The sequence below is a fragment of the Lytechinus variegatus genome, chromosome 1 (assembly GCF_018143015.1).
Source record: "Lytechinus variegatus isolate NC3 chromosome 1, Lvar_3.0, whole genome shotgun sequence".
NCBI classification, from domain to species: Eukaryota; Metazoa; Echinodermata; class Echinoidea; order Temnopleuroida; family Toxopneustidae; genus Lytechinus; species Lytechinus variegatus.
The window spans coordinates 74,876,997-74,895,043 of NC_054740.1; the positions used below are offsets into that span (position 1 = coordinate 74,876,997).

Sequence of the window (18,047 nt, forward strand, 5' to 3'; positions counted from 1 at the left end):
ATTCCATGAATATTTTCCTGTCCACGGTTACAGAAGAAGGTTATGATGTCGACAAAAACTTTAGTTTGTTATCCGTATGGTGTTGTCATGTCAAGTTCCTCTGAATTCTGCATCGTTTGCATGTCCGTTGGGCTAATCACGGGTTTGTGCTGAACTGTACCCTTTCTTCCTTTCTTCAAACTAACCAATATGGCTTCGAACATGCGATTTGACTGAGGAAATTTCACTTTGTCACAGATATCTAAGCCGGTCTCCTCCAAATAGTGTCATTGAACTCCATAATTTAGAGTTTGCATAGTCCGTTTTTATTTTTATTTGTCCCATCTTCTTCGCTGATCCCAGCATAGAACTTACAAAGAAAGGAATCTAGATCAGACAGATTAGATTTAAGGCTCTCCAAATTTGTGTCGGAATACTTGGCAAATCCAATTTCTCTCTTGCAAATTTTAAGGACCTCTTGGTGTTGTCACTATCCACCTGTCCCATCAGGTCAGCGTGTTCTTTGTCCGTGGGGACATGAAACGGCGTACATGTATTCGCCATTTTGCACGATTATATCTCAGCAATCCATTTGCTTTCCGAATATTCCGGAAAATTTTTAGCGATATGGCTCTCCCGCTCATTTCTATTTGACTTGGCGTGCCAATGTTACTGGTACTCAAATTCTAGCTAAAATGAGTGCAATGTCAATTTTCATTGGGCGCCTGCTGCACAACATGCAGACTGCGAAAAAAAAACACCAGGTGAACGTCATGTGATGCATTTTGGCTGAAAAATACATAGTTTTTATGATAAATAAGACTGAACTTGTAACTTACCAATCTACTGATATAAATGAGCCAGGAACTTTCTCTTCGGTTCTGACACATATATGCAATTGTTATCATTCTGTCATGGAGCTGCAGCATGTGTTTTCCATTATTCAGTTTGGCAGCCTGTTGTGGTCCTTTCTTTTGAAAAGTTAGTTTTGTCAGTAACAGTGCCATCATACTATCTTGTTTCAGGCTTGTTGAAATCAATTTCAGTTGACTAAAGACTCTCTCCACTGATGCACTTGAGGAAGGAGAAGTCTAAAAGGATTACAGTACACAACTTGTCCTTTTTTCATCACTCAGACAGTATTCATTTTCAGACTGGTGCCTCTATATAGTTCTTTTACCTCTTTTTCCAATTTTATGGCCTTTGGCCAAAGCCACTCACACCAATGCAAATTTAATATGGTAGGGGAGACCGGAGTTAGTTGGAACATGGGGTAAGTTGAAACATTGTAAATTTCTTGAATGCCTGTAATGTAAATTTATGCAATTGTATTATTAATAACAATAAATTGAGGGCAGAATTGCATAAATATATTTTACAGGCGTTATAGAAAATTAGAATGTTTCAACTTACCCCATGTTCCAACTAACCCCGGTCTCCCTATACTACTGGACTATAAAGGTGGACAAATTATAGCACATCATTGGGTTGAATTCTTCATTAAGTATGGCAGTAGCTAGGAGTTTAGTTTTTCATGTCAAAATATGACACCAGCTGAAAAACTTTCAGAATAATGTCAATGTTATTGATTTCTCTTCCGATTGATAGATTGTATGATTCCATGAGCTACCTGTACAGTATATGTGCATAGATGTTTAGTCTGATGACTTTGATCAACATCCTGTGAAAGTATGGGCAAACCAACCAAGACAAGGCCACCCACAAAGGTAAATATTGGCCTACTAGTAACATCTATACTACTAAATACAATAGTTAAAGCAGCTGCCCAAAGTTTGCCTCTGCTCACCACAGGTGGGGCACCATGTGTAGGGATACAAGTAGTTTGTTACATGATTCACCAACTCTCATGTCAGATCACAAAGCCTGGCATGCCGTTGTTGATTCATTCTCAGGTGCGTCCAATTTCTAGTGTAGTAGTGTACAGGCATTGTGTTTTTGGTCCTCTTGTTGCCTATCCCGTTCCAGTTAATCTCAGCAATAAGCTACACATACCTTATGCCAAAGCTACCAGCAAGTTCTGCTGTTGCTCTGGTAAGTTTTGCAAAAGTCAAATTTGACAATTTTTCTTCGGTATAATCAAGAAAAATTGGATAGTTTGCTCTAGGAATGCTGTTATACCCATCATCTGCCTGTAAATCATGTCCTGTACATTTGAATATGATTTATATGCTGGCCCAAGCAGTGCTTACCTTGGGAACTTAATAATCACAATGATTTTTGTTTTTCTGTACACAATTTCCATTTCCATACTCATACTTTGTTATGGTATTCTTCTTATAGATATTTATCTTTTGAATGGTTTCCTCTTTATTCAACTGTAGGGGAATGGTCAGTCTACGCATGGACACCAGTCTTCATTGGATAACTTCTTCAAAAAGGTAAATGTACTATTCATGCTTATACATGTAGCATTCAATTAATAAATATAATGCAGAAAAAAACACATGTAATTAGAATTGGCTCAGTCTCTCCTGATACATGTATGTATTCAATATAGAGATGTCTTTGAGATGTTGATGTTATCTATTCATATTGGCATTCTGTTGGGGGGGTTAGATTAAAAAAGAAATAACATCCTTCATTGTCCAGTAGTTCTGATTGACTGATTCTCCCCTTTGAACCAAGGGTCATAGGTTCAAATCCCGGCCATGCAGAGTGTTACTGTCAATTATCAGTGAGACATTCAACCACATTGTCATGCACTCAACCCAGATAATGAATGGGTATCTAGCAGGATTTGAACAACTTTATGGGCTAACAGACATGCCAACAGTTCCCATTTTAGAGTATTTGTTCCTCTATTTATGCCCCCGCAGATGGAAGTCCGGAGGGTGCATTAAGCGTTGCCCCTGTCCGTCTGTCCCCCCCCCACTTGGTTTCTGCGCAATGACTCGAAAAACATTAAATGGATTTTAAAAAAAATTGGTGTATAGCTAGATGACACCAAAATACAGGCTAAGTTTGAATTTAGAGTCCGCAGGTCAAATGTCACAGCTCATTAAATATGTAAGTTGGTTTCTGCATGTTAACTTATAAATGAAATAGTAAACAGATACCGGTAAACAAAAAATTGGGTTGTGTAGGTTGTGCATTTTATATATATATTCATATTGATTTCTGCACGATCTTAAGTTCAATCATATTGAATGAATTTGGGTTCGCATTAAGCGGCGCATCTGTGTCCTTTGGACACGTCAAATTTCTAGTTTGCTATGAATACACCAATACTTTTTTGTATGATTTGTTACTTTTTTTTATTCCAATCATTGAGTATGTTTTGTACACAGCACTCGACACTAGTCCCAGACCAGTAAAAATCACTGTCAGGCCAGTAACTTTTTGCATGAAAAGAACAAATGAATTCTTGCCTTCGAGATGTTTAAAAGGGTGAATTATCAAGTTTTCAAGTAGAGTCATTTCACATGTTATTTCACTGATCTCACTTCAACAGGCTGGCGATTGTTACGTTGAGACAAATTCTTAAAATACTCTTTTTCGTCAAAAATACTTTTTTTCCTTCTAAGAATACTTTTTTTTGTCGAAATTGGAAGGTCTGGGCTAATCATGCCAGGGTAATGATTGTAATTTATTTGCCTGTGATTTGGAATAAGCAACTACCTAGAAAGCATGCTTAGAATATACTGATTATTATTGTTATTTTTTCTAGAAATCAGAGCTACCATCCCCTCTTTTTACTCAAGTTATATCGACTTCACAAAAAGGTAAGCGATGTATACATGGAGAGGTTTGTGATGAATCCCACTTTCTCAAATTTCTTGAATCTTTATCAATGAATAGCAAGATAATTGGATGTATCTTTTTTCTATAAACTTGTTCTTCTGTTCTACTTGATTATGGGTTTGTTTTCTTTTTAAGTTAAAGGCAATCAATGATAGACTGCACATGTAGATTAGTATGATAAATTTGACTTCCATGATGGCAGAAATATGAAGAAGAACATTCTTCTTTTTTAAAGGAAACCAAAACCCAAGAAGAGAAGCAATCTTATTGGAAAGAGTAAAATGAGAGGAACAATTTAAAAAAAGTTTCATCAAAATCGGTTATGAAATAAGCAAGTTATGGACGATTGAAAAGTCATGTTGTACTTACTATGTGGATCCTCAAATTTCAAACGTGCTTCAAAATGGCTGATTTTGTGGACAACTCTCCATTTATTTTGTACACATATTTTCAGATTTTCCCCTTTATTTTACATATTTCACATTATCTCCTCCTGACCTTGACATATATGATGTGGATTATATTTTCCCATGACATATGTTGTGCTCAGAAGGAGGCAAGATGCAATTTGAAAGATAATGAGGAAAATCTGAAAATTTGTGTACAAAACAAATGAAGAGTTGTCCACAAAATCAGCCATTTTGAAGCACGTTTGCCAATTTGAGGATGCCCATAGAAAGTACAACAAGAGTTTTCAAATTCCCATAACTTGCTTATTTTTTAACCGATTTTGATGAACTTTTTTTAAATTGTTTCTCTCATTTTACTCTTTCCAATAAGATTACTTCTCTTCTTGGGTTTGGTTTCCTTTAACCACCCCCTCCCTTACTGTATTGCTTTTTTTTTGTTATTCTAGCACTTGAAGTACCATCTAATCTTCATGATTTCATTTGAATGCAAAATGTAGTGGTTTTTATTTGCCTTCGCTTTATTCCTTTACTTTCGTGCCTTACATTTAGGTGTTCAAATTGTACCATTTGATTGGCTATAAAGCAACATTGCATGAGATTTTTGTCAATGAAGACAAAGAGATGATAAATCAAACTTAATCTATAGATATACATATTGGTCTGGGGTTTATTGAAACAAAAAATGTCTTTGTTAGCAAAATAATGAAGCAGTGCATATTTGTTGTACAAAAATGTTGTACCATTTATGGCAACCTTACTCCAACGCAACCCACGACATGTATGTTGGTAAGGCAAGATTTTTTCATCGTATTAAGATTAAATGGTAATTGGGAATCACTAATGAAAAAAAAGGATAGGATATGAGATTCTATTCTCCAACAAAACCTGTACATGTCCTTTGACATTTGTATCATGTATTTGTGTTTTATACCAAATATATAAATAAATTAAATAAATAATAAATGAATCCATGCATTTCAGCAATTCAGACAAACAACAGAAGTGAGAGCTTCCCTGGATGAACTGTATCTTGCCCAGTATGCACATGTCATGTTTGAGTAAAACACTTGACCCCTGACCTTGTTTTTTTCTTCCATGTTCATTGAATCACTTGAATCTATCCTTCAAAATATTTCAAATTGAATCAAGAAGTATTGTGTGTGTGTATTTGAGTTTTGTCAGACGTGTATCAATCAGATATGATTATTTACGTCTGGGACAGACCTTTAATGTCGCCATCCAAAAGACGTGACCAGGGCTCAAACCTCTGCATCAATTTGTAACCTTCCCACAGCTTGGATTACAGGCGCACGCCACAACGCCCAAGAAGTATTTTGTTTTAGTTAATCATTTTGTACAAGCATTGTGTGACTTTCAAAGCTTTTGATCTTTTTTTTTTCAATCTTTGTAAATGGAATTTATTATTAGTCGAATTGTTGCTTTTTACTCACAAAAATTTAAACTGCACCCATAAAAATGTATCATTATCATATTATGCACTTTAAAGACCTTTTCCTTCATGTAGGTTTTAAGAAGCAGAAAGACCCTAAATCCTCTGTATGTAAGAAGCCTGCTGCTATTGCACCTGCCAAGGAATTCAAACGACAGCCTGCTTCATCACTGCCTATAATAGACCCACAAGATGTTCTAGGTGTGTTTTGTTTGTAACTGATCAGGGAGAGAGAGAGAGAGACAACATGTTGATATTTGGATAAATAAGAAAAGAAAGAATTGATTCCCTGAAGACACTTCACTTTATCATTCTGTGCTTTGCAACATACTACACTTCACTTTACTGCATTACACTACACTACATTAGATGTATTTACAGGGTAATAATGACACAAAAGATGTTCAAACAATAACAAAAAATATAAAATCAATAATACAGAAAAAGTATGGTATTGAAACTACTTATGGTGTGGAATTCTAGAAAAGAATTTTACTGAAAGCAAATCACTTGTCTGGGAAATGACATATGTGAATGCCATTGCAGTATTACACTACACTACTGTATATTAACCCTAAATAGACTGAACTATTTCGACACTGAAGAAGACTGGGTGACTGAATCAGCCCCCCCCCCCCATGGTCTTGGCTGTCGATCACTACACCCATGGCATAAACTATAAAACTATAAGATCAAATTCTGTGGAAATCTCATAGTTAATTAATCCTGCTGATTTACGCATAAAATAACAAATCTGTTCTAGATAACTAAAATGCTAATGATTGGTTCACAGACTCTTTATAGGAACTTAATCTAAATTCTAATACACTTTTTTTTTAATTCAACATCAAATTTATTTTCTTATGTATATTATTTTTTTCTAAATTTCTTTTGTATTTCCTTTCTTTTGGACTTTTTGTTTTATTGTTTTTTTCAATGGTAATTGTTGGGAACTTTATTTTACCATAAACAAGATGAAATTGATTTTAATCAGTAAAAGGAAAAATCATGATACATTTATGAATTTTTGCTAAAAACACTATTTGTACACTTATTCATGTTTTTGAGCAATTTTGAGTCTGCATGCACTTACGAAATGTTGCATAATTTGGAATCGCATACCCGGGGGTCATGATTTTGGTCTCAAAAATTGCACGAGACTTGAAAATAAACACTAGCGAGGTGGTCAAAAAAATGTATACTATGCTGTAACGCCACAGTGTACACACTATGCTATCTCTTGTCTAAATACATTTAACCACATGTATGTAAAGTCCATTAAAAATGCATTAAATAACTATTGCTTTTAGTTGGGATATATTTGAAGAAAAAAAGTGGAGCAAGAACATGTATATTCTTCACCATTTAAAAGGCTTTTGTAATAATTTATTTGTCTCTGTTTTTTTTTATTTTTTTTGTGTGTGTTCTTTTTTTACTTGATTGAGCTCGTCTTATATTGTACATGTGTGAATACCCATTATTGGGTTTGCATGTACATGCTTAATATCTAATGTCCATCTTGATAAAGGAGAAATATCAGATCCAACATTTAACCATTTATGAATACTATCTTGGTTGATTCCCTTCAATGAATAGTTATGAAAGGCTACAGAAATATACTGAATTTGTTCAAATAAAATGCATTCATTAGGTTTTGCTTTATCTGTTTTCTCCATTTTTACTTAACTGTCAACAGTTATACCAGCAACCCCAGAATCTGTGCAGTCAAGTACAAGGGATTGCTTCCAGTCACCACCTGCAGTTAACAACCAAGATGATTCTCCTTTCTCACAAATCATCATTCCAGACACACCAGACAATGTTATTCCAAAGAAGAGGCCATTTACCAGTCTCCTCAATCACAGTAGCGATATCTCAGGAAGTACCTTCAAAGTAGATGATTTCAGCAAGAAGGACTCCTCAAACAAATCAAAATATGGAAGAGACATTGGGAGTTTCCCTGTACCCCTTCTCCGAGCCACCAATGCAGAACTGCCAAAGATGAAAGTGAATTTAAAAGGCTCTTTGGTAAAGAATGATAGAAAGATTGATCAAAACTGCTCAATAGGCAAAAAGGAATCAAGTGCTTCTGGAGAAGAGAATGTGATTGCTATTAGTGAAAGAGATATCAAAATAAAGCCATCAAACAAACTGAGCAGGTTGTCAAGAAAAGGCAACAAGTTAGCAAAGTCTAGTAAAGAGGTTTTACCAAAACCAACTACTGGACTAGAAAATGGAGAATGTAAGATAGAAGCAGTGGACAACCGAATGGAAGAACTTGAGGATCGTCATGTAAATAGGATGGAGATCAAACCAGCTGTGTGCAGGGTAAGGAACTCCTCAAAGAAGAATACATCACGGCTGAGTCTATCAAGGAAAGTCCAGAAGCAATTGCTGGATACAACTGTCAGAGCTGTCAAGAGATCACCTAGCAGAGGAAACTCCCCATATTCAAAGCGATTCCAGGATTCTGTATGCACCATCGATGACATGGATCATGACAGAAAAGACAGGGTTAAGAAATCTCTCCTTGAAGAGTATGGAGTTGACAGTCATCTTGCCAACGAAGTGCTACCCTGTCCTCCAAAAGAAGAGCCAGAAGAGTTCATCTCAGTCATTCCAGATTCCTGCCCAACACAACTGGCAAGTGAGCAAGATGCATTGATCATTCCAGACACCTGCCCCATGGTAGAAGATACTCCGGAAAAGATCAATCCTCAGGTTTCAGGGTCTCTGATCTCTGAGAAAGTAACTTTATCTGTAAAGAGCTCATGTTTACAAGTTTCATCGACTCAGGAAAAAGAACACAGAGTGCAATATGATTCCTACACTGCCAGTAAAAATGATTTAACTTCAGAACAACAGCGTATTCTGCAGGAGAATATAGAGTGTGGAGTAATTAATGATGATGTCAGTTTAGAGGAATCATTGTATAAACCTGCTCGTTCCAGTGAAGCTACCAGTACAATGGCAGCAAAGATACCCAAGGACCATGGTCAGACAGGACCTACATGTATAGATCATCTAGATGCCCATCAAATGGATAAAACAGCATCCAAGGCTATGGAAATAGACATCATGCAGGATACTAGTAGTTCTGTAGCATTTGATTCCAAGGATTTCAGTACTCCAAGTGAAACTCAAAGTGGAAAGATTGATCATGGAACTAACATCAGCAGTCCAGGAACAGCTGCCCTCTTAGAAGGACTGGATGACTCATTCCTGGATGGCATCAATTTAGATGAATTGGATAACGTGCAAGATGGCAAGGTCAGTGTTTTAACTCCTGGTTCGTCAACATCCCATAAAATTGTGTGTTGAATCTACTTCACAATTTCTTTGATAGACTACACAATTCATTTTCATAAATAACGAAAAGCCTAATATAAGTAGTATAACATAGATTATCATTCAGAGTCTAGCTCTGCATGAGAAGAGTGTACAAATATTTATTCAATGCCAAAATGATTGTTCGGAAATATTACAATAGAATTTTTTAAATGCAATTTAAACTTCAAATCTACACACTGGCAAATTGCATGTACTAAAGAGGGTCCGTGAAACGGTTTTCAAATTGGGGGAGAAGCTGACCATGCAAAAAATCACCATCATATGGTCATTTTTCCGATTTTGTTTATGGTTTTGGAAAGAAGTGGGGGGCTGAAGGCCCCAGCCGCTCCGCTTCTGCGGCCCGTGAAAGATACTTTTTCTTTAACTTCATTACCGGTAATCAATAATTGCAGCGATGAAAAAAAGTGTGGCTACTTTGAAGAATTCAAACTAATTTTAGGCTTCAAATGATTGATTTTTGTGGATGATCCACTGGTGGTATTTGTCTCAAGAGATAGTTTGACAACATTAACATAGAAATAGGTTCATGTCCATTATAATTTATCTTTAAATGATGACTTCATTTTAATTTTCTAGGTTGAAGGAAATGCAATTTCCAATATTGATAAGAAGTTTCGTGAGTTTTCACCATTCAAGATGAAACCTGGAGCAGACAGCATGCTCAATCAACCTCTTGTTGACCTTTGCCGATACGTGGTGACAGGTGTTCAGGACCACATCAAGTAAGGGCAGATGAAATGCAAATATCAGAACTTGTGCAACTAATCATTAGGGAAGGAGAGGCAGCCCTTTAAAATTATTGGGAAAAAATAAGAAATCGATTGTTTTGGGCATGTCAACTCATATTGAATACAGATAATGTGCCAATTTGCTCAATAATGATAATGTGCCAATTTGATCTGACCAAGATTATATTTTTTTAATATATTTGATTTACACAGATGTCTTGTGTTGAGAATGGAGACCAGGGCTCCAAAACACAAATGTTTTAGACGAATTGCAAATATGAAAAAAACGCACTGATTTGTTCATCATAATTATTTTAAACAGAGTGCGCATGCAAGGATGATCTTGATTGGTCATTCATATTTAGCAATTGATTGAAAACCTTTGTGTTGCAGAGCTCAGGTAATAAACTAAACAAAAATTGTAATCACTGGTACATGTACAAACTGACAATAATTATTTTCATTGTTCACTTTTAATGTAAAACAATTGCAATGTTGGGCCTGTAAAATTAGCATTTAATACTTTCCCAATTTTCTTGCTTACACTACCACTACATACAGAGATACGTTGCATTGTCATTTTGTGTTATTTTTTGATAGATGATTCATGTCAGTGTTTAATTATCATTTTATTAAAACCAGTAATAAGAAGCTGAGTGTAAGGAGTATGTCCGACCAAAGTGAGAAGTTCTGCATCCTCAAGGACACATGGTAAGATTATTAGATGGCTTGATGGATTTTAAACTGCCAACGATTTCGCTCCCGTAAGCTTCGGAATCGCGCTCGCAAACCCTATAGAGAGAGCGATCGGGAAAAAAGAAATCGCTCCCATGATCTTGTGAAGTTGTGTACGTGTACAGTAGATCTAGTGTCTTTGGTACAGATACTAGCTCGTCCATACGTCCGACTCCGCCATCTTCCCTTCGTGCGTGGGCCATAACGTGCACGTAATGTACCATTCACTTTCAAAAAGCTCAACGCAATGAGCGCTAGTATGCGATCAGTATGCGATGGATTGCTCGGGATTGTTTGCTAGTCGAATCGTTTTCCGGGCCGAATCGACTGAGCTGAGGCTAGGCAAGGCCGAGATGACGCGGAGATCGAGAAAACATGGAGCGCTTCCTAATAAAAAAAGCACCGGCTCCGGCCTCGTCGACGCCGCCAGATCACGTCGTACTCGCAGACAAATCTTCATCGAAAAAAATACTCGCAGGATGTAAAAGAAAGCCGTTCCAAAAGGAATCAACAATAAAATCATGGAAATTGGACTGGCTTAGCATCGAACGCAGTTCAGGATCCATAGTTGTCTTCTGTCAGGCCTGTCGTCGGTCGTATGCTGCTACCTCCGCCTCCGCCTCCGGTCCCCGTCGGAAAGGGGTAGTTGTAGGGGATCAGTTTGTTTCAGGCTCCTCTCATGTGAAGCAATTAGCATTTGTTCCTAAGGAAACTGCACACCAAATTATGCTTATTTATTAATCAAAATCCATGAGAAGTGTTCTCTTTTCTATTGGATACTGTACAAAAAAAAAAATTGAATACCAGCCTTTCATGTATTATTTTACATTTGTCTAGACATCTCTCATTATCTCTTCTTTCAAAGTTTCAGGATCACTCGCACAGCCATATTAAAAACTTGATGATCAGATTTTTCACAATAGCATTGAATAAAGACAAATGGCAATATATATCTATAAAGTATGTGATTCATTACTTTTATTAGTAAAAGAAATAGTACAGATGGCCCAATAAAACAAATGGCATTATTGCAATCATTACTTTTGTTGGTAAAACAGAACAAACAATGCTTTAAATTCAACATGTGTAAAATGAAAATTACAAATGACATATGTTTCCTTTTTTTTAATTTAAAAAATGGCTCTAGCAAATTAAAAAATGGCTCTTGGAAATTGAAAAATGGCTCCTTAAAAAAAAGTATTTTTTTCCCTGCTAACTTATATACTGAAATGTAGCATCAATTCTTGAAGTATAATGACAATAGCTCTTTTGATATTTTTGTTCAAATCTTGGCTGTTTGTTTTAAAATTGCAGTTTGAATTCCCAGTTGCATGTGGTTTATAATGATAACCACATTGGTCAGATTATGCAAAGGGAAATGTGTGCTACTATGTAATCTTCAATAATGATTACATGTTTGATTACACTATAATACTACATACATGTACACAGTAGCGCATCAGATTGTCAGTGAATGAGATTCATTACACATTGAAATTATCTAATAATAATACCAACATGCTTATATAGCGCATATCACTGCCGAATACGTCCCTATGCGCTTTTGAAGGAGACAGAAAAGGCAATGAAAAGATGAGAAATTTGCTGGAAATTGTGGCACTAACTCATATAAAAGTCTTTTTGAATAAATATGTCTTCAAAGTGGATTTAAACTTGGGTGGAGAAGAGTTCTTTACATATGATGGGGTGGTATTCCAAAGTGAAGAGGCAGCATGGGCAAAGGATCGTTCTCCAAAAAACTTGGTGTGAACACTAGGACAATTTAAAAGATCTTTCTGAGCTGATCGAAGATATCTATATCCAGTTCATCAGGGAAGGGAAATAGTGTAATGATGTCAAGTGCATCCATTTATTGTGACTTGACACCCCCCCCATGCTCACCCTTATACAGCCGTGCATCAGTTATGCAAAGCCAAAGAAGCCTGGGGGCCGTTTCATAAAGCTATTCGTAAGTTAAGAGCGACTTTAAGAACGACTGGTGAACCTTCATTACGCGCTAAACCATCGCCAATGAATATACCATTTGCCACTAGAAATGATCACCAGTCGTTCTTAAAGTCGCTCTTAACTTACGAACAGCTTTATGAAACACCCACCAGATTATGTCCCACATCTCTGCAGTTTAACAGCTCACTTGTTATGACAGTACAATACCCAAATACTCATTATCGAACAGTCCCATTTGTGATATACATGTCTGCTGTCATGGATTATTGGCCACTAATACTGTGTCAATGGTTATAGCACTTTATGCTATAAAGAGAATTGCTTCGAGTACTCTTGATCAAATGAAAATTGTTATTTTCATTAAAATACTGGTGCAAATTGCAGAACCTGCTAGTGAATTGCTGTATATTCTTGCTTGTATCTCAGGCAAGACTCCCTTGTTGAAGAGGGTATGGTGGTAGCTATACATGGGACGTTCAATGCTGATGGTATATGTGAGCTCAACAACCAATCAGGCTATCTTATTATCAACCCTGATCATTTACTCACTGGAACAGCAGTGTCAAACAGCATCAGGTGTATGAGAAGGTTAGTGGCATATGACACCTGTTTTACAGGTGTTTGTAATACATATTGGTAATAACAAGGGTTAATGCATTACTAGACAACACTGTTTGATGATTAGATAGTCATGACAATCTGGCTATAGGATTCATGATTTGAGAGGTCACTACCAACACTTGACTTTATGTAGCATTTAGTTTGGTAAGCTCACCTCTTACTCTGCGTGTGGCTGCGACTGGATTTTAAAAAATAAAATGTGATGTGTTTTTAATGCAATATTGATATGGGAGATTGAAAGTGCTATGGCCCATCTAGTTCTAGAAAATTGCAAAAAGGCCAAGAATCATTATGTTGTCACACCTGTTGCACCGACTGGTATTTTCTTTTGCTTTCCAACCTGAATCCCAAGAATTGAAAGCAATGTTAATGTTTATATTTGGATGTCCATATAGGATCTCTGTCAGGTACAATTTACAACTTGAACTCTTTATTCCTTCCTATATCAGTTTTCATTAAAATCCAGTCAGAGTCACAGTGTGAGGACGGCTTTAGATAATGAATCATTATCTCACATGTTTAATGTTAATGCACACCTGATGAGAATTCAGTTCAGGTGATGCATGTATCGGAAGAAAGATTATATTATTTTTAATGTCTTGGAGAAATGAACAGATTTTTAATCAGAAATCTAAGAAATTTTTTTTCATGAATTCTTGAAACTTGATGCACATGACAACAATTACGTGACATATTCACTGCAAAATGAGGAATTGACGGGTAATCTTTTTTCTTTCTTTCTTTCTTTATTGCAGATCTGTCTTGAGTGAAAATTTTAAGGTAAACACTCTTGTTCTTCCAGGATATATATGTCTGTGCATTAGGATAGTCGCTGGGCCATAAAAGTAGAGAAATTATTTTAGATTTGAGCACCTTGACTTTGTTGTGCTTCATGTTTTTAGCATTATTTTATTTTGACATCTAGTATCATACTGACATGCTACATGATGTACTGTGAGATTTTATTTCAAAAAATTCAAATAAGTTTGTGGGGGAAGGGGTTAATTGTATGAACTTAATCTAAAGTTTTATCAAATTTGTACTGTATTTGCCATACCCTTATAAAAAAAATGATACCAAAGTCCTCAATTTTGAAGATATGCGACTCCTAATACTCCTTATATGTATATCCATGTCACATTTCAAGTACATTTGTAATATTGATATATATATATGTGGTCACTGTTTTGATTGCTCAGGGACTGGAGAGAGGGAATCGTGCCATGCTTCTTGGGTCTCTGCTTCATGAAGTCTTTGATCAGGTCAGCTACAACTCATCTTTTCTTTATCTCTATTTACGAAAAGATTCGTGTCAATACCGTACTCTTCTTGTACATGCACATATTCTCTGTGTCATTCTTTTAATTTGGAATGGAAAAAAAAGATACTTGACTTTGAAAATAAATGTTATCAATTATCACCAGTCATATGAATAGAAATTTATACAGTGTAGGTCTTGGGTTTAAGGTTGTAAGTCACTTTATGTTAATAAACTTTTTACACTTACTTTCTTCTCTTAGTTTGTTTAATGCTCTATCACACATACTTATGTCTTTTGCACATTATCAGTTGTTCCCTTCTCTTTCCCTTTTTCCCCACTCTTATGCACCAGTTTATTATGCCTTTCTTTGTTACCTGTTTGACCCACCTCTCACTAATTCTCTTGTTATTCATATCTTCCTCATACCCTCTATCACTGTTTTGTTCCAGATCCTGTTTGATGTTGCCTGCCTCATTATCTTAATCCCTCTTGGCTTGAGGTCTTTCTTTGGCCTTACTCACACTAACTTCCCTTTGTGTCTGCCTACTCCTTTTCTTTCATCCCCTTCATTAACCTGATTGGTCATCTCTTCGCACTAATGCCCCTTGTCTCCTTGTTCCAGTGTTGCTGTTGAATGTCTGTGGTCTATATTGTGGTTGTTCCACCTTATATGTTTGTCATTTTGCCTCCGAAGAAGATTCTGCTAGGATCGAAAGCTTAGGCCCCTTTTGACTCTCTTAGTTAATAAACTTTGACAAAAATTCATAGTTTGTCATAATTAAAAAAGTTTAGGATTAAACCCTGTGAAATTTATACCTGTGAGTCACCAGTGATTTATGACGACAAAGATTACAATCATTTGTGATTAATAAACTTAATACCTTAAAATAACATACAAATTTTACTATGATGTAGAAATTACATTTTTCATATTCAAATCATTTTTTATGTTCATTGACATATATTCAATTTTTTTCAGTCTTGAGTATTCAACAATTAAAATCTATTTTCTTTCATTTTATATAGGCCATTTTGAAGAATCAGTTTCAAAAACCCCAACTAATGCAGATTGCCCGTGATATACTCAAGCAGCCTGCATTCCTCTGTGACATGTGAGTATTTGTGTGCACATTACTTCACTGCTCGACAATGTGTAACATTCAGTTTGCAAGATATGTTTCCACCTGACTATAGCTGTTGGAGCCTAATATTATTATTAAATGTAAAGATATTTCTCTTTAACAAAGTACTTCCCATAATTATTACAGTGCGAGACTTTCAAATATGCACTTATAATCTAATTAATTCACATATCTTGATACCATGTTAAAGATCAGAATGAGCTTTGTATGCCTCTGCTTATTGAAGGTGATTGCCAGAGGCATTTTGTCTTTGAGCTGTCCATCCGTCTCATTTTCAATTAGTGATAATGAGAGAACTGTTTTAGGAATCAATTGCAAATTAGTTTGTGTGTGGATATGGGAGGGACAATGGTCTGATTAAATTTGGGGGTCATGAGGTCAAAGGGCACAGAATTCATTGTATGCATTGTAATAATTTGTTCTTGCGATAACAACTAAAGGTTGAATCCCCAACTTGGTTCATGTTTGCATATTGGATCTTATTAGATTTTGGTCAAAATGTCAATAGCAAATACTCAATCAGGCCATATACTCAAAAATATCTTGTTCTCGTGATGACTGAAGTACCATTTGAGGGTTTAACTTCAATCTTATTCATTAATGCATATCTGAGCGATGATGAAGTGATTGATTTTTGTTTTTGGTTCAAGGACAGGTCACAGAAGTTACACTTTGAAGATTTTAGAGAATGGGTGTGTAATTCATGTATATTCTTGATCTGGAAATGGCGGAGGCATAAATTTGATTGCATGCAGTTGAGAATCCATTTAGTTTCCAATCTGAAATACAGTTATCCAATAACCTAAATCTAATTTTAATGGACAGGTACTCATTGAAAGTAGATGAGGAAAACCTGCTAGAGGAGGTAGAAGAATATGCTGATACTATTAAAAGATGGAGTGATTCCTATCTGGGATCAAAGCCTCGAGGCAATGTTGACATCAAATGGTAGGACTTTCCTTTTATGAGGCAGTGTTTGTAAGAGACGTCATAATATAGATCCTTTTCTTTTTAAAGAAACCGAGCTCTATTGGAAAATCTGTTATATTTCAAAGTGAGAATTAAGAAAAGTGATTTGGATAATAAAAGTAACATGATAATATGTTATAAAATGAGAAAGTTATGCAAATTTTGAAGTCTCAATTTACTTTCTGTTGCTATTAAGAGCAAGTACTGGTAACATTGCAGCTATTAAATCAAAATCTGGCATAACCATGGAAATTACAATTAATGATGAAGTTTATATTGTAGCTATTGCAGCTTATTAACATGCCAGAGTTGTATATTTGCACCATTTAATAAAGACATATTTATCCCATAGGTCTGTATTCTAGACTCTAGTTGAATTGAACTCTGGTCTTAAGTTGTGGTTTAACCCTAAAAAGACTGGGGCCCCTCGACATTTTTCGCGATAAATCTGCTGCGCGAATTTTTTTGACTGCGTCGCTTGCTGACTTTTTACTTTCAAGTCTCGCGCAACTTTTGAGACCAAAATTGTGACCCCCGGTACGCGGTTCCAAAATTACGCAACATTTCGTAAGTGCATGCAGACCCAAAATTACTCAAAAACGTGAATTTGTGTACAAATCCAATGCAAATAGTGTTCTTAACCAAAATTCATAAATGTTTCATTATTTTTCCTTTTACTGCTTAAAATCAATTAATTTTATCTCGTTTATGGTCAAAATAAAGTCCCCGACAATTTCCATTGAAAAAACAATAAAAAACAAAAAGTCGAAAAACAAAGAAATACATAAGAAATTTAGAAAACAATAGAATACATAAGAAAATAAATTTGATTTTGAAATTTTTTTAAAATCAATTTGATCAGATGCCTATCTAGAGTATGTGAAACAAAAATTAGCATTTCAGGGGCATTATCTTATTAATTAGAGCAAACTTATGATTTTACGCATAAATTAGCATAATTAATGAGACATGAGATTTTTTGCCGAATTTGATGTTATAGTTTTGTAGATAATGCCATGGGTAACGCGTGTGCCAATTTTCGTCGCGATCGCGCGATCAACGGCCGAGATCATAAGGGGGGGGCTGAATCAGCCCCCCCCCCCCCCCCCCCCCCCGTCTTTTTAGGCGTCGAAATAGCCCAGTCTATTTAGGGTTAACTGAGATAAGCAAAATGTGATGCAAACCCTAAACAGTAGAGGTTCAATTTAACATCATATTTACACTCGAATCAATAATATTAACTGCCTGGAAATCATTAAAAATAGTTTTCCTCACCATTATGGCATGAGGAAATAAATGGTTAACATAAGAAACATAAAATGTATACAAAGTATGGGCATTTTTAGCTGCCTATGAATTTAGCACAAAGACCATGACCTAGGTTAAAGTGAGATTCAGAATATGGGCCAGAGAGTTGAATATTTCTCAGGCATGTTTAGAGCTAATACCAAAGTGCACAGAAGCAACATATGTTTTATAAGACCTCATATGAAATATTTTCTTTCTGTTCATCACCGGTAGGCCTGGCTCCTTCAAGTCTGAGAATTGTAACATGAGTGTTAGTAAGGTCACAGACATTGAAGAGACTATCTGGTCCCCTAGATGGGGTGTAAAGGGAAAGGTCGATCTTACAGTAGAGGTCAAGGTAAGAATTAATAGATAGGATGTATC

The 18,047-nt window shown here is 35.8% G+C and overlaps 1 protein-coding gene across 3 annotated transcripts in view; it reads left to right on the top strand.

The window, feature by feature from the left end:
• The window catches only part of LOC121422899 (DNA replication ATP-dependent helicase/nuclease DNA2-like), a 44,322-nt gene that overhangs the window by 2,865 nt on the left and 23,410 nt on the right, over positions 1–18,047 (top strand). For all 3 annotated transcript variants that reach the window (XM_041618149.1, XM_041618157.1, XM_041618142.1), the window contains exons 2-14: positions 1,588–1,706; positions 2,322–2,378; positions 3,668–3,722; positions 5,677–5,802; positions 7,298–8,871; positions 9,529–9,674; positions 10,323–10,391; positions 12,810–12,971; positions 13,760–13,784; positions 14,204–14,266; positions 15,292–15,377; positions 16,233–16,355; positions 17,898–18,021. In XM_041618149.1, coding sequence (XP_041474083.1) covers positions 1,671–1,706; positions 2,322–2,378; positions 3,668–3,722; positions 5,677–5,802; positions 7,298–8,871; positions 9,529–9,674; positions 10,323–10,391; positions 12,810–12,971; positions 13,760–13,784; positions 14,204–14,266; positions 15,292–15,377; positions 16,233–16,355; positions 17,898–18,021 — 2,646 coding nt within the window. In that variant the 5' untranslated portion in view covers positions 1,588–1,670. The remainder of the gene's footprint in view (positions 1–1,587; positions 1,707–2,321; positions 2,379–3,667; positions 3,723–5,676; positions 5,803–7,297; positions 8,872–9,528; positions 9,675–10,322; positions 10,392–12,809; positions 12,972–13,759; positions 13,785–14,203; positions 14,267–15,291; positions 15,378–16,232; positions 16,356–17,897; positions 18,022–18,047) is intronic.